Source organism: Dipteris shenzhenensis, chromosome 31 (assembly GCF_047967505.1).
Source record: "Dipteris shenzhenensis isolate YYH24624 ecotype China chromosome 31, Dip_SZ_1.0, whole genome shotgun sequence".
NCBI lineage: Eukaryota > Viridiplantae > Streptophyta > Polypodiopsida > Gleicheniales > Dipteridaceae > Dipteris > Dipteris shenzhenensis.
The window spans coordinates 12,931,181-12,953,003 of NC_141626.1; the positions used below are offsets into that span (position 1 = coordinate 12,931,181).

General features: G+C 41.7%; 1 protein-coding gene across 3 annotated transcripts; it reads right to left on the reverse strand.

Moving 5' to 3' along the window:
* Positions 1-803: 803 nt before the first annotated feature.
* LOC147881050 (nudix hydrolase 2-like) lies at positions 804-21,497 on the reverse strand. 3 transcript variants are annotated; one of them, XM_087402160.1, is made up of 9 exons: positions 21,377-21,497; positions 19,043-19,335; positions 14,303-14,368; positions 13,819-13,956; positions 13,532-13,609; positions 6,186-6,236; positions 6,018-6,052; positions 1,697-1,805; positions 804-1,590 (listed from the first exon to the last, which is right to left on the reverse strand). In XM_087402160.1, exons 1-9 carry the CDS (start codon positions 21,471-21,473, stop codon positions 1,414-1,416), a joined length of 1,044 nt encoding a protein of 347 aa, XP_087258286.1. In that variant the 5' UTR covers positions 21,474-21,497; the 3' UTR covers positions 804-1,413. The 3 variants fall into 3 exon arrangements, with proteins under 3 accessions (XP_087258286.1, XP_087258288.1, XP_087258287.1); XM_087402161.1 differs by lacking the exon at positions 21,377-21,497 and adding an exon at positions 20,104-20,893 and having other exon boundaries at positions 805-1,590; XM_087402162.1 differs by lacking the exon at positions 21,377-21,497 and having other exon boundaries at positions 13,819-13,969; positions 19,043-19,239.
* Positions 21,498-21,823: the final 326 nt, after the last annotated feature.

Sequence of the window (21,823 nt, forward strand, 5' to 3'; positions counted from 1 at the left end):
GCTCTGCTGCCCTGCTCGCTGGTGCCGCTGCTGAGGGCACGAGGCCCGAGGGGAGAGAGAGGGGTAGAGGGAGGGGTAGACCGGAGAGAGAGGGAGAGAGTGGCTCTGATACCACTTGTGAGGGAAAGAGAGAGGGAGTGGAACAATGGAGACAGAGAGAGGGAGAAACAAGAAGTGTGGGTGTGTGAAATGTGTTGAGCCACACCACAAACTCAAGAGTTTTATCAGGATTAGGTATTCACCCTATGACTGTCTTAACTAGGGGTCATAACTTTTAAAGGGTGGCAATGTGCCTTTACCCCAACATTTTTGAGGGCTGACCCTGCAGGTTGAGAACATGAAAAGAAGGGTGGCAGATCGAAACACACTGGCAGGATGGGGTTAAAAACAGCCTCAGATGCTGAGAAAAAACTTGCCTATCATTTCATTACACACCTTCCTGGACGATTGGGGACAGCATCGTATTGCATTCCATGGTAAAATGTTTTGAGCAATCTCATGCAAACTATCCAGTCAGATACAAGCTTTCAAAATTTATGCCAATAATTCAGTCAGATAAAGTTTTCAAAAGTTCCTCTCAGGTATCCCTTTCTTTTAATTTGTGTATTTTCTTTAGCTTAATGAATTCAAAGCAGCCAAAGACGATGCTAGATTTGACAGATGCAGAGCTCGAATTTACTCTGCTGCGTCGATATTTTTTTTACAGAGAAATTTCAACAACTGTTAGTTTCTCTCTCTTCCAAAAATCAAGCACCGTGCCCAAGAATCACAATGTTGACGTATCTTTCCACACCAAGGAAGACGGGATTTTTGTTTTACTGATTCCCTTAAACACCCACGAAAAAGCAGGTGCTCATTTAGAGTGCACCACTGAACGTCTAGATCTAGCTTGAATCTGCAAATATTCTTCCATATGAAAACAGAAGGCATCCACACCTCTTGTTCTATTCAAGTTATGTTCACTTACCTCTACCCTTAAGAACTTGTACCTTTGCTCTGTAAAAATGATAATCCAATGCTGTATCAAACAAATATTTGGCCTTGCTATATTCCAGTAGTGCACAAAGAGAGGAAAAGATTTTAATACTTGGTATCAACATGATACCATTGTTCAAGAGAATTTCTGTGGGAGAAGCCTGTCAAAGGCCATGTATAATACATTGATTGTCATCACATGATCAATTAAACGCTGTGTAATAAAGGGCTATGAAAGCCATTAAGGCCCCTACATAGCTATTGGCTTAGACCAAGGCTATTGCCATCCATTTTTTAGAATACAAGTTTGATCATCTGACCTATGCTTTGAGTTGGCAATTTCTTTTGTATCACATGTGTTTGGTAATGGCAATAGGATAAATATGCTAAATATGTACAAGTTGGCAGGAATGACTTTAGGATGCTCAATATGATACCTTATTGTTCTTCACGGATGAAGTAATGAGATGGATGCATTTCGGAGCCACTTTGTACCGCTGGTTTAAAACCTTCATACTGTCCGTCGAAGCTCGCAACACAAAGATCTACCATCTTCTTCCTCATGCTGCTTTCATTGTAGAACGGTTGGCTTTGAAACTCCTCCAATGGCATCCACTAATAGCAACAATCCAAATGAAGTTATTGTTTGCTATTCAGCAGTTGAGTTTAAAGCTCTCAACATGTTGCGTGGACGCTAACTATTAAGAATTGCAGATCTTACCTTTGCTGCTTCGATTTCCATGTCTTGCTCAACTATTTCCAGAGACAACGGCCGAAGTGCACACAAGAAATACAAGTCTGACTTGTTAAAGGCAACATAATGCCCATGCCTGCACGGTGGAGCTTTCTCAATCAGCACTCAATATTGCAAAGCTGGTAATGCCTGTTGAATATAAAATGTTCCCTTGGATTTTTAAAAGAAAACCAACTTTTTCCCTGAATCTAAGCTGTGAAGGTGAGCAAAAAAGAATAGCTGTGTAAAAAAAATGTTCAAAATGTGAATGGGGACAGTTCATAGATGATCAGCATGGAAAGCAACCAAACCCTCACCAACAAGTAAAACATCAAAAAATGCTTCAAACAATCAATAATCCCTTCTGCCATAAAAAAACTCAATCCAAATGTCTCCCAAAAATTCCAAATACTGGATAGCAGGATAAAAGCAAAACAATTTAGCTTTTCACAAACAGACAGAAGCCAATCTTTCGATTAACCTCAATGACATGTCTGTTCAGTAGGAAATCCTTAAGACATATTACTCCTTACACTTTATTTCATGCGTCACATCACAGACTTCAAATCAAATGTATGGAACTTGCTATTTAAAAATATGCTCAAAGCTTCAGATATAAGCTCCACCATGCACAACATGAACTAAATCAAATGCATGGACCTTTGCTTTTTAAACCTCTTCTCGAAGCTTCAAACTATAAACTCCACCCTCTCAACTATGCTAGCAGTGTTCATGAGAACGTCCAGCTGACAAATACAAAAGTTGTCCACTTTTTGTAATTCATACAAAGTTTTAAACACTTTGTGCCTTGTCCTAAGAGCACATCAGAACCCAAAATTTTCTGATTGGTACACATCTAGAATTATTTGCTTTACTACCTCAAGCATCCTCCCAAAAACGGAACATGTATTATACTATTTCATTCAATTTTTTTTTTTGCTCGGGCTCTTCTCTCTAATGGGGGGGAATACGTGACGACTATGGTTTTGCCACCCTCACACGTGGTGCCCATGACAGCAACGTGTTTGCTCAACATGAGGGGAGACTCTCAAGTAGGAGGGTTTCCCCTTCTTCTGCATGGTGTGGTCATAGCCTAGCCATGCCATGCCATGCTACAGGAGCCTCTCCTCTCCACGGCATGGCCATGGCGATGGCCGCAACTGTGCCGTGAAGAGGGGGACTCACAGGCCTCTCCATGGCCATGGCCATAGCTGCATTGTGCCATGGAGGAGGCACCTCTTGATCTCCCTTCTGCAAAGAGAAAGGAGCTCAAGAGCTCCCTCTTGCATGGAACGGTTGCGGCCACGCCATGGAGTTCCTTTGAAGGGACAGAGCCTTGAGGCACCCTTCCCCTCTTGCTCCTACTCGAGGAAGAGGAGCCCTCCTCCTCTTCTTCCTGCTCCTTTCCTCCTTCATCTTTACGGCAAGAAGCCTAAGGAAATGTTTGAGCTTTCTCACACCCCCTTGAGCAACGTGTCATGAATCTAAGACCTTGATCTAGTTTCATCCTATGCCCTTGATTTCATTTGATGTAAAAGCTAAGCTTTTGACTAAAGTAGTAAAAGCGTATAGGTGCTCTTCACAATAAAATGACTATACAAGCGTTTCAAACCTATTCGATTTGAAAAGATGGCCTACTTTATTTTCAAGTTTGGGCTTATTGATGGAAGGTGTAGCGTCTTCAACGAACAACATGAAAATGCATGAAGCTAGTCTTTTAAGTAAGAACTGCCACCACGAGCTAAATCAATAAGTCTATGTTGTTTTATACTAGCTAAAGAATTTTTGCAACTCGTTTTTTTTTTGTCCAATCAATATTGTAGAAGAGATACAATGGAATTGCCATCCTCTTTTGTCACTTTTATGATGCTTTGTCCGTGCCTAAGCTCACTTTCCTTGACAATGTCTCAGAATGTCTCTCGCCTAGCTACCATAGCTCATATCCTACCACACACACACACACACCAAAACTCTTGGTGTGTTTGGCTCCCTTCTATGACTTTGACGCCCCTTCAATTTGAGCGTTCTTGATGCTCCAAATTATGACTGCTACTATGGCACCTTCCCTTGCACAATTCTGGTCCTTTTTCGGGTGCGGATCAATAGCCAAAAAGTCCTCCCGTCTGCAACATGCACTTAGCCTCAAAAGGTCATTGTTCTTGGTGCGAATCGCTAGCAAAACCTTTGAAACTACTTGGCTAGTTCAACATTTGCATATGTATGGACTCTCTTTTGCAATAGTGTCTCTAGCATGTAATCCCCAATGCAACTGCATCTTTAGCAAGCCAGGACAATCCAATTATCAACCGGCTGAAGAGCACGTTGAAGGCTCTAGTCCTGTTTGCTCGACGCTCGTTGGTTGCCATACACGTGAGGAATTAAGATGACTTCTTACGCGCTAGGATGACATGAGTGGTTAGCATGATGTGATCCTTTGAATTACTTTCCATTTCCCATCTGACGATGTGAACGAGCGACCAAAGCTCTCCGTCTATCGTGGACGTAGTTCAGATTCATGAGTAGCACAAATGGGTAGAAAGAGAACCAAAATGTCCTAGCGCAGTTTCCAAAATTGTGGAAAAAAGATTGTTTTCCAGCACAGGTTCCAATGCATATTGAAGAATCGAGTGACCGAAGTTCAACACGATCAATGCTGCAAAATTCAAAATTGAGACCAAACAAAGGCTCATAAAAATATTAACAAGAAGATGAAGAAAATAAAATTATAAATGAGGTAAGCGATACAATGCAAAAACTGTACAGAGAGAAAGTAAGAAAAGAGACTGCATACATTTAATCGAATATTCCTAGCCTATACAATGAAAAATATCTTTAATAATTTAAGTAAATAGTTTTAATCTCCTTTTCTTAAATTTAGTCCATGACCCCTCTGTCCATGCACAACATTAATGCACAGTCAGGCCTGGACCATCTAATCATAGCCTACACTTGTTCAGGTAAAAGCTTGAGCTAGACTCTCTAATCTGCATGTGAATGATACGAGTACAGATAATGGCACTCAAAAAATATTGGTTCCACATGCAAAATCCTTCTCACAGATTTAACCTATGTAATCTCATTCTATCCTGTTAGAATCAGTATCACTGCCTAGATGCACCAAGGTACACCCCCAAATCCAATATGAAAGTAACTAGCAACTGAAGGGTATAGAATCCCCTTTGTGCTGGGTACAAAACCCGGATGTGCAGGGCATTCCAGTCTCATAAGGCACACTGGTAGGTGGAGGGTCCCATAAATACTCGTTAAGTCATAAGAACGTGAACAAACCTATGGGTTGTGAGGTAACTCCATGTAGTGGAGTAAACCTGATGCACTAGTTCCCGTCATCCTATCATGATAATGTTACTCATGTACGCATAGGAAGTGGCAGCTGTGGCTAATCCTTTTGCAGAAAAGGTGCCGCTACCATGTTAAGATGATACTGCCTCGAGTGTAGGAATCGTGGATAAAGTGATCACTGAATTAAAGAAGACCAATGGAAAAGATGACCAGTCGGATGTGAAGTCCTGTAAGAAAGAACTCACACACAACACTCACACGTGTGATCGATAAGTATGTGCACAATAGATACATAAACATCAGCTGAAAAATAGAGAGTACAGAAATAACGTCCATGGAAAATCTGTATGCATGTTACATATGTCATAATCACTCAGGTTCCTGCAAAAAAACTCTCTTTTTTCTCTAAGAACAAGAAATACTTAGTGGAGTTGTTCTTTATCAAGACTGGGTGAATATTGGAATGTCATCCACAATAAATGATGATAAACTTATCAAAAGGTGAGAAGAAGTCATTCATAAGTGTCATGAATGGGGCTGGTACATTTTTAACCCAAAAGGCATCACCAAACACTCACAATGTCTATAATTTACGCACATGTTGCCTTGACGTATGCATATTTGATGATTCCGATCAAGCTTTGAAATGTGCAAAAGATGAATGAAGAAGTCATCGATGTGAGGCAAGGGGTACTTTTATTTCATCGATGTGAGGCAAGGGGTACTTTTATTATTAGCTTATTGAAGCCTTTGTATCGATGCAAAGTCACATAGACTCATTTTTTTCTCCATTAAGGGTGCCAGAGAACACAATGGGTTATGATCGAGCTGGAAGTCGCCTTCTCAGGTAAGTTTGTAATACTTTGTCTCATAGACACTAAATAAATAAGCATGCATTTATACAAGAAGAATATCCTTTGCTTGTAAGGGAAAGTAATTAGCATGGACAGCGCACCAAGGCATCAAGAGAAAACAAGTCTAACACCACATGAAAAAGTTAAGGAAAAACCTCAAGGCCACGACTTGTACAAACTCTGTATCCACCTGCATTTTCAAAATGCAAAAAAGTGCAAACTTTTAACATTCTCTACAAAACATTTGATAATCACCCAAGACAATAAAGCTATCCATTGTGCTGCAGATTTTCGTTATCAGTTAAGAGGCTGAAAGTACTTACACCAGTTTCTTCCTTGACTTCTCTAACAGCTCCAGCAGAGATATCCTCAGCCTGAAGCGAAGCAAGAAGTATTAGATTACCACATTGCTGAGCCATGTGCCAAAGCCTACTTCCATCGAACAATAACATGTATCAAGAAATAATTGCAGCTCTGGTGTGAGCCACAGAGAACTGACAGTTGCACAAGTTCAATTAAGAGGTCAAATCTCAACTCTTCATATAGCCACTGCATTGCAGTGTGTCCCTTCAGGTTATTCTGAGTTCCTGATGATGGACCCTATTTAACACATTTAAAGAAACATGCTTGACAACTCGTTCCACTCACATTGCAGAATACTATCCCTCACTCGCATAGAACTAAGGGTGCAAACAGAAGAGAGACTTTAAAAAGTGAGAAGCATATAGAACAATGTACAAATTTTAGGTCCCCATCACGTCTCTCGTAAGGTTGAGTCCATTGCCAAGCTTGAATAGCCTCAAAAAGAGACCTCCTTACGGATGCTCCCTGGTATTCAAGCCTGTCTCGTGTGATATCCCCAACTTCTATGGCTCGACATACTGACCTAACATCTGTTACAACACACTAGCTAGCATGTGACACACCATAGGACTGCCTCTGCATCCCACTTCATGGAAGCATTTAATCCATACAAGCCTTCTTCCATATGCAGACACAATCGGCTCTAAATCAGCTTCATCAAATCCAAACCCTACTAACCCTTGATATAATTCATGAAGATTAATCCGCCTTCTCCAAGAGAGAACCACCTCACCAAAAGCAAAGATGACCCCTACCATGATTAGAGTTCCAACATAAACAAGCAATTACCCTTCTCTATATTGCTTCTCACTTTCCAATTTGAAAATTTGAGAGAGAGACATTCAGACAATATCTAAAGGGGAAGTAATTCATCTGCACTGATGTTCAGAGAAGAAAATTGTGTTGGAGATTCCTTAAACCAACAAGAGCATTCTTTTCTACTTTTTCAGCTGCAATGTTTTCTTGCTCTTATTGCAAAACTGTCTTCAAATATACCTTCTTCGATTAACGAGAATACCTCAAACGAAGCAAATTTTTGCTCCTACATCTAGGGAATGCCCACCACACAAGCCCACTCTAAACACTTCAAAGAAAAGGTGTATGGGAGAAATGGAGAGACGGTCCATATACTTGTTTTCCCAATTCCCATTTCCCCATGCCTTGTTTGCACAACCTCTCCATAACCCACGTCACTTGATGATGCCATTAGCGTGCACAAAAAAAAATGGGACATACCATTCTTTTGCAAAAACTGCACCTTTTCACTAATTTTGTAAATAAGGCACACCCTTGGTGCCCTAGGCACCCTTGGCATGCACAACCTATTCAATACCTTGCATGGAACCAACCTATGAATGCATTACGCCCAAGTTTTTTCCTCCAACACTTCTTGACCCCCTTTTGTTAACCAAATCATTTATTTCCACGCTGCGAGGCCCCTTCAATCTCTTCCCTTTATCATTTGACGTCAATGTGCCGACATATAACAGTTTGGGCACCCTTTCGTATGTATCGATGCTCTCACCTAATCAACACCTGCCACTCTCCTAGGGCACCCGCACTATTAAACGATCCATGCACCATCTACTTGATCATCATCTCTACTTCTCGTCACTTGCATTGCTAGACCATACCAAGCACCGCACATGCTCGTGTAATTACCACTCAAGTTAATTGTTGTGCATCAATGCTTTATTTTATGCTTCATTCATATGCTTGGAAGGTTTGACCTGAATTTGCATGCTTTTAGACACCCTTTCATCAAGCAGATCATGTTTACTCTCTTGCTCATTCAATGACATTGTGCGGACAACTAACACTTTGGACACGCTTGTGAGGGTTAAAGGTCACTGTGCCTTTACCCTGGTTATGTACAATACTCAAACACATATATAAATGAATGAAAAAAAAGATAAGGGTGTTCTGCACCCACCAAAAACTTGTGTGGCTCTCTGTTTCTCTCTCTCCCTCTTCCGTTCTGCTTCCGTTGAGAGCACTCTCAACTGGTATCAAAGCCCGGGTGATCTAGGTTAGCGTGCATGAATGCCTGGAAGCTCAGCAGCTCTGTGGGAGGAAGGAGAAGCTCTGTAGGAAGCTTTGTGGGTGATTTTACTTGCATCCGAGTGCGCAGAGACCTTGAAGGAACCTTTGGAAATGTCACTTTGGTTTTGCAAAGTGGTTTTGAGAGCCTGTTAAGTGTTTTCAAAGAAAAAGTCGTTTTTTTTTTCTTTTCCCTATTCTGTTCGACGACAGAGACTCCGTATTGACTTATAGAGGCAACCATTGCCTGCATTCGGTGTCCATTTCACTTCAGGAGCTTGGAAACACCTTCATTCTTGAATTTGGGATCATTTCGTCGGATTTCTGACTCACTGTGTCAGTTTCAACGTTTTTCTGCCCGGGTGTTGGAACTCAAGTTTGGAGCAACCATTTGCAAATCTATCAGTTCCGATGGACTCAGGAGGTCCTAAAACTTCTATGTTGCTCATCATTCGCACTCCAGTGGAGTTCACAAACAGTTTAGTTTCCAAAAACGTTTTTCAATCCGTGTGTTGGACCCAGTGATTGGGACCACAGTTTCCAAAACCATCTGTCCCATTGCGTTCCGGACGCCTAAAAACCCCTACCTGGCAGTTCTTGCACGATTTGGTGGAGAGTATTTTCAAAGTTATAGATCTCTATGTATTTGATTTCGTCTCTCTATTATGCATTTTTCATTCTAAGGTTTTGAAACCTTAGATTTATGCCACATGGCAGTGGATAAGTGTTAACTCCCATTTCTCACTCATCGGTTGGGCTATTCAACTAGCACGAAATCCGGTCTTTCATGCAAAGACCAAACACATTGAGGTCATGTACCATTTCATCAGGGAGATACTTGAGGACAAGCGCATAGAGCTTGTCAAGGTTCATACAGATGTGATAACCCTACAGATATGCTGACGAAGAGTCTACCTAGTCAGTGGTTTGAGTATTGTCGTGTATTGATGGACATTAGATAGTATGCTCACTGGTTGTTCTCCCTTAAAGGCACATTGTCCTTTAAGTGGGAGGTTGTAGGGGTTAAAGGTCACTGTGCCTTTACCCCGGTTATGTACAATACTCAAACACATATATAAATGAATAAATTAGGGTGTTCTGCGTGGCTCTCTGTTTCTCTCTCTCTCCCTTCCATTTTGCTTCCGTTGAGAGCACTCTCAACGCTTTCGTGATCAGTGCATATTCCAACACATGGCCTGATCAACACTTCTAATGTATCCGCTTCATTTAATCATTCATGCACTAGCACCTACTTGTGCAAAGGATCAACTTCCATGAGCAACGCATGTTCCAACACCTACCCTGATTTCAACACCTCCAATTTATCCACTTCATTTAATCATCCATGCACCACCACCTACTTGGCATACCCTTGGACCACCTCCATTGCTACACCATACAAAGCGGCACATCCTTGGACCAAGCGCCCTCATACTTATGCAATTGCTGCTCAAGTTGACTGTTGTCCATCAATGGTCATAGTCTATTGATACACTTGAATGATGTACCCAAATTCTTGGGATTGAAGGAGTTGCATCAAACCCATCTACTGGAAGATTTGTGTTAGATCTCCTTGGTGCATACAATTGCCTCATCCTTTCATCCCTATGCACATGCTTGTCCTCCCTGGTTGAAGGATGCACGCCATACCAACTGGCTAGCAATCCAATTTGAGTTCTTTGCTATTCAAGACCCGTCCCAACATTGACACAATAGCTAAGGCAATTTGTCATTCACACCATCTATTGTCCATAATTTTACTAATTTGCACACATCAGCCACCAAAAAGTGCCAATCTGCTAAACGCTCCATGCCCTAAATGAAGAAACCATATCATCATAATCAGCTAAGGGCTTGATGCCCATTCAACAAATCTTAAGCATGATACCAACAAATGGCCACCCATCAATTTGTCCATTCCTTCAACCCAATCAACAGTAGTCATAACGATTGGCACTATACCATGTTGGCCTTATTAGCCCTTTTCAGTAGTGGCATTCTTCAAGATTGATCTACTATATGGCAATGCATTGTAAACCAAAGTACACCAAGGGAGTCACCTGCAAGCAAATCAAAAGACTACAGATCAATTGGCATACAATGGTCCTGTGCATAGTGATATTTAGAAGGAGCAACACAACACAAAACATACAAAATCAACAATAGAGTTCACTCACCAAAAGCAACCCCGAGAGATATTCCTTCGAACCAATATAAAATTGTCAAAAATAAATAAACTCATATAAGTTAGGTGCAATCTCCACATAGATCCTTACACTTTTTCCATTGCATCTAGGCACTTAGGAAACAATTACCTCATGCTCCTCTCCCATTTTAGGTTTGAATAGCTAGTGCTGCTCCTTGAAGACTGGCCTTGGTATCTAGGCGCAATCTCCACATAGATCCTTACACTTTTTCCATTGCATCTAGGCACTTAGGAAACAATTACCTCATGCTCCTCTCCCATTTTAGGTTTGAATAGCTAGTGCTGCTCCTCGAAGACTGGCCTTGGTAGAAGGGACATTTTTGCATATCCTATTGTTCCCCTTGATATATTGCACACAAAGTTAACAAGGAGAATCCACACAATAGTCTCAATCGTCAAATGTGGCTACAAAAGAGGAGAATTTGATGCAGGCAGCAGAACGAGACCATGACGGAGGAGGTAGTAGATTCCATGGCTATTGGTGAATCTTCCTAGGTGGAGAAGACAGCTATACAACCCCTCAGTTTAACCCTCCCCTTGCACCATTTTCACATCTACAGACAATATGGCTACTAGTATGGGGTAATAAGCCCCTATAAATCTGATTGTAGCATTCTCTCTAGAGTTGTTGACACAAGTTAGGGACAATGTTGACACTACAAAAGAGATTATGTTCCAACACATCCATGAGGCTATTGTTGAGGTGGATCCTAAGAACATGATCCAGATCATCATAAATAATGCAAGTAATTGCATAAGGATGGAAGAGCTTGTTGAGAAAGAGTTTCCATCCATCATATGGAGACCTTGTGCTTCACATTTCCCTTGATCACTATCATGGCGAGCTTCCATGGACTGCTACCATCAGCAAAATGCGAGTCCTATTATCTCGTTCTTTAAGAAGAAGCCAAAGGAATTGGCTATTTTCAAAGAGCATAGCACTCTCGATATTATTCGGCTATCAAAGACATGCTTCGACTATATGCACATTGTATTGGAGTGTCTTCTTGCCATACATATAGCTCTCTGACAAGTAGTTGTGTCACAAATGTGGTTGGAGTAGAATGATTGTACTCGGCAGGAGAGCATGGCAATTCAAAGAATGTGCTTGGATCATGTATTTTGGGATAATATGCAATCCATAGTTAAAGCAAATGCAAGCTGCAAGAGAAAAGGGAGCTTGTGGAGAGTAGATTGATGTGGATGTAAAGGCCCACCATGGAATTGAAAGTCTTTTGCATCCCTTGTTCAAGTCTCTCGATCTGTTTAACAAGGTCACATTGCTTGTAGATAAAGATGCATATATAAGAGCAAGGTCTACATTGAGAGGCAACAATTGGAGAACAACATGGGTGTTCCTTCTCTACACCCAATCTGAGGAGAATGAAGATATGTCTGAAGCCCATCGAGTGGTAGGAGACAAACGGCTATTCCACTCCTAAGTCACGACCATGTTCACGTATTACCACAAGTGGGGATTTGTATACCTTTGTAAGACTAGAATATATCCAATCATACAAATTCAGATATTATCACAAGTGCAAATTTGTATTGTTAGCTCTTTCAATTGTTAGTGCAATATATATTTATTATGCAATATATGTTATTTATAATATGATGATTGAGTGCACTATCGGAGGATTATCTTTTTCACAAATGGAAATTGCTTTGTGAATAATTTATAATCACCTCAATGGGCACTGGCAATAGGAGTGCTCAGCAAGAGCATGTGAGAGGAAATGGAGCTCCTACATCCAATTCATACAAAGGTAAGAAACAAGTTGAGCACAAGACAATAGGAGTGTTCAGCAAGAGCATGTGAGAGGAAATGGAGCTCCTACACCCAATTTCATACAAAGGTAAGAAACAAGTTGAGCACAAGACAACTTCAACGTCTAGGTACTATCGTGCTGACTTAAAACTCACGTAAACCATAAGTTACAATTTACAACAAACACTAGCAAGTCACAGTTTGATCTTAAATATTCAATATGTTATCAAGATTCAAAGTGTGACGTGGATGGTGGAGCTTGTTTACAAGTAGATCACACAAAGATTGACATCAACAAAGAGTACACTTATGCTCCATTGCAAGATAAATAAAGCCTCATATATATATATATATATATAATCTCATAGGGTAGGCCCCATGAACGCCTGCTTGTGCAATCTAACAAGACAGCCTACCCCCCACAAAGCTCCCTCAGTAGGATGAGTAGTAGATTTAATCACACGTCCATAAGGAGCTTGAGAACATTGGTAAGCGTGTCACACGCTCATGCCATCATTATTTTTAACCCTTCTAGCGCCTATTGCACTGCTATTTAAGGACAAGTTAAGGTTTTTAACAGAAGTGTGCATTCTGATTGGCATTCAAGGGAATCCAGTTATTTTAAATCTTCTAATGACATGTGCTCATAAATTTAATCCTTAGGAAATATGTACTTTAAGGATCTTTTGTAAACGAATACAAGTTGAAATATAAAACATTGGGTTTAACTTAACGGTGGCCAGTTGGAATGCTACTTTACTTAAGATTTTGTTTATGTTATTCTGAGGGTTGAGACTAAATCAAAACTGTCCAAACATGGGTGGGTGGGTAGGTGGGTGGGGGGGGGGGGGGGGGGGTGTGTGTGTGTGTGTGTACACATACACATACACATACAAATATACATATACATATATGCATACATACATACGTACACACACACACACACACATTGTAAGACTAGAATCTATCCAATCATACAAACTCATATTTTGAAAGCTCTTGAAAAGTAGAAGCCATTATGATTGTAAGCTCACAAACTAGACATCATAGGGTAAAATTGTGTTGTTACAGTTAACTTTAGTGTAGATAACATAACAGTAGGTGGGAAAGAGGCCCTTATACTCCATGAGCCTCCATGCAAGACATAACAGAAGAGAGCTCACTGACTTATGCAGAAAGATAGTCCTTAAAATACATCACATTAAAGCTATGGCAACCTATGCGGGACACAACTATTTGTTCTTTGAAATCGAGGAATGAGGTTTTTTATATACAAATTGAGATCATACCTGGTCGATCAGACCTGTAGGCAACTTCCAAACCCCTGAACCACGCAGAGGACCATTCTTTTCCTGTACAACTAGAACCTGCAAATAAGGATTGAAAGCAATTCTGCTTGAGAAGTTCGGATATTTGAATGACTTAGATGCTACAGTACTCATGACCAGACAAAAAAGCACACCGTCTCTCTTTCACCAATAAAACAATATGTTTGCAACCTGATAATGAGTAAGAAATCATGCCATAGCATAACTTGATCAAGAAACTTTGAAACTATGAGCACTTAGGCAATTACCTCTCTAAAATCATTCAGCACAAATGCACCAATACCAACTTGATGAGAAGCATTTGGTGGAAGAGTAGAGGGAGTATTCGGAATCCAGTAAGTCAGCATCACATGGGTTGGTTCTGCATGATGATATTGAAACCCTTCCTGCAGAAATCGGCTTAAAACAACAGATGAAGATTCGTTATGGGAACTGAATTCTGCAACCTGGTACAACTTTGCACCGCTAGTTCAAAATCTCAGCTATCCCTACAGTTACAACAATGGTTGTGTAGATCCTATGATATAGTATTGTCCCAATAATCTTTTTTGAAGAAAGATGATACAGGCAAATAATCACCAGACGCTAGTATACAGACCTAAACTGGCCCTTATAATCACTGCTATAACTAGGAGCTAAAAGTACTGAAGCAGAAAGCAGACTAAATATTATAGCTCGAGATTAATTCTAATAACTACGACATAATGGCCAAACAATTCTGATAGAATTTACCTGTATCGCCACAGGTACAAAATCTGCTTTCTCTGTGGGAAGCTGAAGCCAAACTCCTTTCTTGTTCTGTCCAACAACCCTCAGATCATTATGCAACATGGATTTTCCTTTCCTGTTTTCATCAAATCCAAACTACACCAGATCCCAATTCTATTTACAACATGGTCTTCCTTCCATACAAACATGCTGATTCAAACTGCACCAGTTCCTTTACTCAGTTCATACTGCATCTTTTAATTAATCAAATCCTTTTAAGACCTTACATCCGCTTCAAATTTCCCATTGCAAGAATATATAATCAATTCATAGAATTAAGGACTGTAGGAAGGCTACAATAGATCAACCGCATTAAGTACAGTTGACTCCAAGGCAAATAAAGACATGCCACGTGCAGAGCAAGATGACAGATTACTTCCTTTGCATTGATGGCCATTAACTAGTGGTGAATACTTGAAGAAGAAAGTACTTTTTAAAAAGTCTGCAGAATTCATCAAGAAGAATAGTAGTTGAATTGACATGATGTCAAAGGAACCAGCAGGGCTTGCACACACCTGTATAGATATGGATATAGACATACAGATATAGACAAATAGTGGGTGCATGCCAGGAACATGCCTACACTAATCCTCTGAAAGCAAAACAAACAATGTGTTTTCTACCATAAATTCCATCATGCATACCAGGGACAAGCTATAATCTACATCAACACACACACTTTTTTGTTTTTTGCATGAAATCCATTCGTATTATGTTACAAGAAACTGTGAACCCGTCCCCCAAAAAAGAGGGGACAAGTAGTTACAACATCAAAAGATCTCATTCTAGGACAAAAAGCAGGACACACATGTGCACGGGTGCGCACGTATACATACATACATACATATATGCATACATGTATGCATGCATGCGTCCCTGCATCATATATACATATACATATACATGTATGCACACACACATACATACATTCAATGCTCCTTGCTATGCAATCAACTGCTAAAAAGTCTTCACAGGATTTTCAGATCCGTGGACCTCTCCAGTATATGTCTAAATCAAGTCTGTGCATAGTCTTCAATATGAAGAACTGCATTCAAGCTTTTGAACCTAGCATCCCTTAGAAAGAGGTAAGATCTTCTGGAGCACTTCTACCTACATCAATAACTCAGTTTGCACAGTCTTCTTTGACTGTATCTTGCCCTGCGCCCTGCTGGATTTGTGGCTTCACCCTGAAGCAGTTCAGCCACTTTTTTCATGACATAAACTGAGTATATTTTGGAAGCTCCTTTGCTGCTCTATTTCACTGCTTCATTTACAATTTGAGGGTTCAGGTTTCTCTTGTGTATTGGGAGAGATTGTGTACTTCACTGCCTGAAGTTAGAACTTGACTCAGAGCCTTGTCAGCAAATCTTGTGATACCTCTTGGCCCTGAAGCTCCCAAGAAAGAGAAGACCCCGTTTCATAAGAAGATTTATGTTTTCAATTTCAGAAAAGTCACACTCCCGATCTTAAGCCTTTCACATCATGGCACCCTTCGACTTCCCATCCCAAAATTTGGGGATTCGGGAAAGCTCAACGGAACAAATTATCCTCTCTAGATGAAGAAGATCTGAGCACACCTTGTAGCTGGGATGATTTGGAAGATCAGGACGGGAATGGAAGTAAACCGAGGACATCACGAATGCAATGGGGGTAGTAGTGACACCAGCTGATCCTGATGTAGTCGGAGATTAGATACTGCTTGATGTGCAGAGGGCCTTGCCCATTAACTGTAGATTCAGTCCTCCCGAATATTCAGCTTGTGCGGACACTGCATTTTAAGCATGGGCCATCCAGAAGGACATGTACCAGATCAACAACGCTGCAAGAATCCTGAGCTCTACAACATGTGCATGGATGAGCAAGACCCAGGATCACATCAACAAGATGAAGGTGGTGGAAGACCAACTCTCCGCAGTTAGTCGAGACAGATTCAGCTCAGATTACTAGGCTCTTGCTTGGCATGCTCCCAAGAAGCCACAAGGGTTTTGTAACCCCATGATTGTAGGACAAGGGTCGGCACCAGCCTATTTCAAAAAGCCAGTGCCCTTCTCCTACAGGAAGAAGCTCGGGAGAGGGAGCTCGGCGGATCCTGTGACTACAAAGCCTTTCTCATGAAGGGAAAAGGAAAGAGTAAGCCCACCACTGGTAAGCCACAGTCTGATAGAGACTCCAAGGAAGACAAGTCCTATGATTCAAATAAGAAGAAGAAGACGTGCTTCTACTGTGTGCACTTTGCCAAAGACTGCCGCAAGAGGAAGGTGGATCCGAAAAGAAAGAAGCTGACACGCCGAAGGGAGAGACCAAATCAGAAGCCACCATATCATCACGGAGGAACTCTTCCTCGTCAAAATCACCAAGACGTGCTCATCAGTTGCAATGACGGATAGAGGAGACAATTGGTATGGTTCAAGAGCCTAGCTTGTTATTGGTGGGGGCAATGGGAGCTGCACAATCAAAGGCATTGGGAGCATCCATTCACAACCACCACACATGAAGACAAGGTATTATCTAATGACATATATGTCCCAGGTCTTTGTAACAATCTACTTCTGACATCCCAACATTCTGACACATCCATCATCCCCTTCCAAGGGCAATAGAAAAGAGTTCATGGTTTTCTTCAAATATTGATTCTTGGCTAGTGGATTCTGAAGCCTCATGCCATATGACACCCTAGAAAGACTAGTTCACTCATTTGAATAGAGATATTTAACCATAAGTACACTCATACTGTAAGTTTGGGAATGTTCCTGGATTCATCTAGGTATACACTCATACTGTAAGTTCTTGAGTGGCTTGTCCAAGAGAAGTGGCATGCTTAGATGTGACGGAACTTAAGAAGATGATTGCTTTGGCTAATTGGATTGAGGATAAGGGAATTCATGGGGGAAGATTTGACAAGAGACCTGAACTCTGGAAAGGCACTTATCAAGGAGGAGGTAGTGGAACAGGACAACAGAACACTTCAGCTTCATCACGAAAGTGTTAGATCAGATACTTTGCAGAAGAATTGGAAGGAGGGCTTGTGAATTAAGTGTGATGGTGCACACGACTTTCCTGATTGCCCATTTCAGAAGTTTAAGGGATGAAATCAGCAGCACAAATGGCTGTAATGGAGTCTTCATAGTTGGTCAACAGCTCATGAAGGAAGTGCAGATGGCTTCAGCCCATGTATTTCTACAAGTCTGTAGAGGCTTGCTAGTCTCATATTTTTCCTTTTCCAGCAACTCAAAATTCAGCTACGGACAGTACATAGCAGTAGCATTTATTTCTATTGAGACTTGAGGGCAGTATCTATCAGACCTCATCTTTCATTCAGTTCTATGAGAAGTTATGCAGTACCTCCATTCAGTTCTTTTTTTAGCATTGTCAGCTAAGGACAACTGATTTTGGGACTGACCGAATGTGACAGTCCTACTTTACGACCTATATATATCTAGAGGAATCCAGGAACATGCCCAAACTCATCCTCTGAAAACACAACACATAGTGCAGTTTCAATCTCCTAACAGCCAAGCAAAGGTTGACAGTTTCAACCATAAAATCCATCATGCATATGGACAGGTTGGAGCAGATGGCAGACCTGTCACTTGCAACGCAGCAGGTCGCAGTGGGCCTAGTCTAGATCAAGTGGCGGACAGGTCGGCCAGTCTGTTACAGGGTTGGCCTAGCCCTGATGTCGGTTATTTGGGGGACATCTGCCCCTATATAAGGAGCCCCACATGGGGCTCCTTATATCATTTTTGCTCAGCCTGCAGATCATCTCGAAGGAATAAAGAGCAGTGGGAGACCCTAGTAACCACACTGACAGAGTTCTTGCAGCAGCACTAGTCCCTGATATCTGCAGCAGTCCTGGGTGCAGACCTACACCCCATAGGAGAGCATCAGAATGCATTGGAGGGAGCTTTGTCTGCAGTTAGCATTAGAGGAGTATTTTGAGCGATTGCTCTACCTTTGAGCAGCTACTGAAGCATACACAGAGGCACCTGGCAGAAGATAAGTCGCCTACTTCAAAGGGTGCAGCAAACGGAGACATCTTACCTCACGTACATGGTTACCATTACACATTTTCTAGTTTGAGTGTACATCTGTGTTCTCTTTCAAGTTTGTGTTCAGTAAGACACGCATTGAGTTGTGCTTTTATGTTCGTGTCTTGCCTTCTCAGGGTAAATCTTCCGCTGCGGGGAGTTGGCCTATAGCAAGCAACTAACACATGTTTTTCTACAAAAGAAAGATAAGTTATTATCTGCCAACGGGCAGCAAAACTAGTCTCGCGATACTGCAAAACTCAGGCAATTGTAGAGAGACACCCATCTTCACCAATCCAGTATGCCAACTTGACTGACCAGGAACAGGAGAAAAATGATTGTAAAAGCGACAATGCCTGGCATAAATGCAAGATAGAGAAAAGTTGGACACATTCGTAACTGTGCTCAAAGCTTTATGATGACTTGCAAAGGCAACATAAAGCCAAAGAACATATCAAAGAAAAGAACCTCCTCTTATCCTGATTACTGTACTTGCAAGAAGCTTGCAAAACTATTTATGAATTTGCTTTCCATAACCACTAGATGTGACTTTAAGAAGACGACAGAAAAACCTTGGGATGTGACACTTTCTACACTATTAAGGGATGAAGCACCTGTGATCTCTAGGAAAAACAATGTTATGTGCCACTCACTATACTATGAAGGGATGAAGCACCTGTGATCTCCAGTAAGAGAGGGATGCCCCGAGGCAATCTTTGAATGCATCCACATCTGATGGCAAGCTCCTTGGGTCGACAAGTACACCATCATAACAGTCCTCCTTAGCCTGAAGCAATGATGGTATCTCTGGCGGCTGATGGACTCTGCTGTTTCCGTTCCTTTTACCTCTTGCTTCCTTTTCAAAGAGGTCATTCTGTCGTTGTACATCACCAATTTCGCATGGAGAAGCCTGCTTTTGGAGCATCACATTCCTCCCATAGAATTGTTGAGCTTGGCAGAGTATCGAACCTGCAAGTGACTCCACATAGGCATATCAAATGAAGTCCATGGATCGCAACACAAATTGCCAAATGAACGTCAGAGACCCTTCAACTGCCAGCTACATCAATTTTGCACTTTTAAAATAAAAGTTTGAGCTTCAACATTTTGCACGTTCATCAAAACCCTTACAGCAACTGGGGGGGCCAAATTTTAATAAGCAATTGTAAAGGCAGTAAAATATACTGAGACTAAAATCCATGTCCATGTTCAATAACGTACACTAACATTATTGGAGCTGTTCATATGGAAAAATAACAAATGAGACTGAGCCAAATATGCCACTACGAGCATGGGTCGTCCAGAAACCTGACACCTGAGTGAACTTCTCTCTTACAAAGCATAATGTAATGCAGAATTGTTATTTGAATAAGGACTACATTTAACGGCACTCATCTTAAAATGCTGGTGACAAATACCCGATGCATCGAACCATAGGATACTGGAAGGCACTCCTAAATACGCACAGACAAGTCCCTAGGAAAAGCCCAATGGCTTTCTGTGTAAAGGAGAACCAGATTCACACCCCGGTGCATTGACAGACTGAGAGACATCCTCCCAAAGTAAACACTACTTCTAATCTTGTGTAAATACGTTTAAAAACGTATCCCTACATGATGACATAAAAAGAATCCCAAATGCAGAAAGTCTCTCGTATGCATCTTAAATTCTAAATGAGGGCACTTTCGTGCGACACTTTATATGTACCCCTAAGCTAGAGTGAAAGGCTTACTATACCTTTTGGGGATAATCCTTACGCCTGTGCTGACAGAAGGAAACTGAGCGTTGAGTCCGTATGAGGCACTCATAATATTGACATGGGATCCATCGAAATTCATCGCACAGAAAACGATATGAATTCATTTCATGGCACAGTAAATACAGAAAAAACTGCAAAAAAAAATTAGTGCGCGAACCACAAATCATGCTGAATTATGTAATTCAGAAGATGCACCAACGCAGTATTCAGGGGTGCGTTGCGCAGAAGGTTGCAACGAAGGAGTGAGGGGGTCCACCTCAAAGGATATCAAGGTTCAACACTGCCAAATCCGCAATGGGCAAAAATAGCGTTCATAGACTTGATAACTGATGGGCAAACACGAGGATGTCGAAGGTCGTCTCATAGAATATGAAGGTTCAACGCTGCCAAGTCCGCAGTGGGCAAAAGTAGCGTTCATGATAACTCATCGGCAAAGCTCAAACACCAGGATGTCTAGCGGTGAAAGCCAGCGTTCAAAGCTATGGAATCAAGCGCGCACTGAAGAGCAGCAAAGAGGACAATTTCTGCAACTAAATGCAAGCTAACAAAGAGCAGGCTAATGCGAGGGACTTTAGTTTCGGACGATGCTGTCGTGAGGAAGATGTTAGATATATTCTGTCTGTGTGTCCTCTACATGAAATGCAAGGGAGCAGGATCGGACGATAATGCAACAATGGAAAAGCGTAAGGATTGGGAAGTAACGCTATCGACCACTCTCTCTCTCTATCTCTCTCTCGCGCTCGGTTTCTCATTCTCACAATGGCTATGGCTATGGAAGCTCATCTCTCTCTCTCTCTCTCTCTCTCTCTCTCTCGCGCGCGCGCGCGCTCGGTTTCTCATTCTCACAATGGCTATGGCTATGGAAGCTCAGCCCACAATGCCTTCTCCCTCAGCTGCCCCTGCCCTCCCTCCATCCGCTATGGCGCTCTGCGTCCCCTCGTGCTTTTCTTCCTTCCACTTCTCCCCCTTCCCCAGTTTGTTCTCCAAGTTACTTCGTTCCGTGTTTCAATACCACTAATTAAGACGAGATACCTCTCTCGCTCGCTCGCCAGCTTTCTCTCTCTCTCTCCCTCGCTCGCTCGGCGCGCTCACGCACGACATATTTCGTTCCGTGTTTCAAAACCACCGATGGACAATTGCAAAGAGGAAACAGAAACGGGGAAGGGCAACAACAAAGCGCAGTTGAAGCGAGACAGATAAGACGAATTGAGAGGTGGAGAGCAAACTTGGGGAAGCAAGAAGGTAAGGGACCTGAGAAAGGGGAAGGGGGACGCCATAGCCGAGGGAGGGAGAAGCCAGAGCCAGAGACATTGTGAGAATGAGAATGGTGAAGGGGAAGGCTAGCCATTTGCCTTTGCTCAAAGGCCTTATGGATGTCCTCCTATAAGAGGCTTCTTTAAACCGGAATTTATATGAGCCTTTTTACACCCTGGAATTGCCCCCCTCCCCCTTGGGATTCCCGACCTTTTTAGTTGTCGCCTTCCTTATCAGCGTATTATTTCGTCCTACTCTTTATTATCTCACTTTTTCTTCTTCTCTTTTTTTCCTAGCAACACATAACTTTTTATTCATTAATAGAGCCTCATTCAAACTCTACATTGCCTTTTAAATCACTAGACCTTCTAACACTATCGTTAAGGAGACATGCTCCCATTATCGTTACCTGAAACTGACTAAGTGAATCTGAGTGTAAATCAG

Excerpts from the sequence above, each read along its gene's own strand:
- LOC147881050 (XM_087402160.1), bottom strand. The coding sequence starts at position 21,473 with ATGGCTAGCCTTCCCCTTCACCATTCTCATTCTCACAATGTCTCTGGC. Across the intron at positions 13,957-14,302 it reads TTGTACCTGTGGCGATACAG|GAAGGGTTTCAATATCATCA; the intron begins GTAAATTCTATC and ends CGATTTCTGCAG. Across the intron at positions 6,237-13,531 it reads CTACAGGTCTGATCGACCAG|GCTGAGGATATCTCTGCTGG; the intron begins GTATGATCTCAA and ends GCTTCGCTTCAG.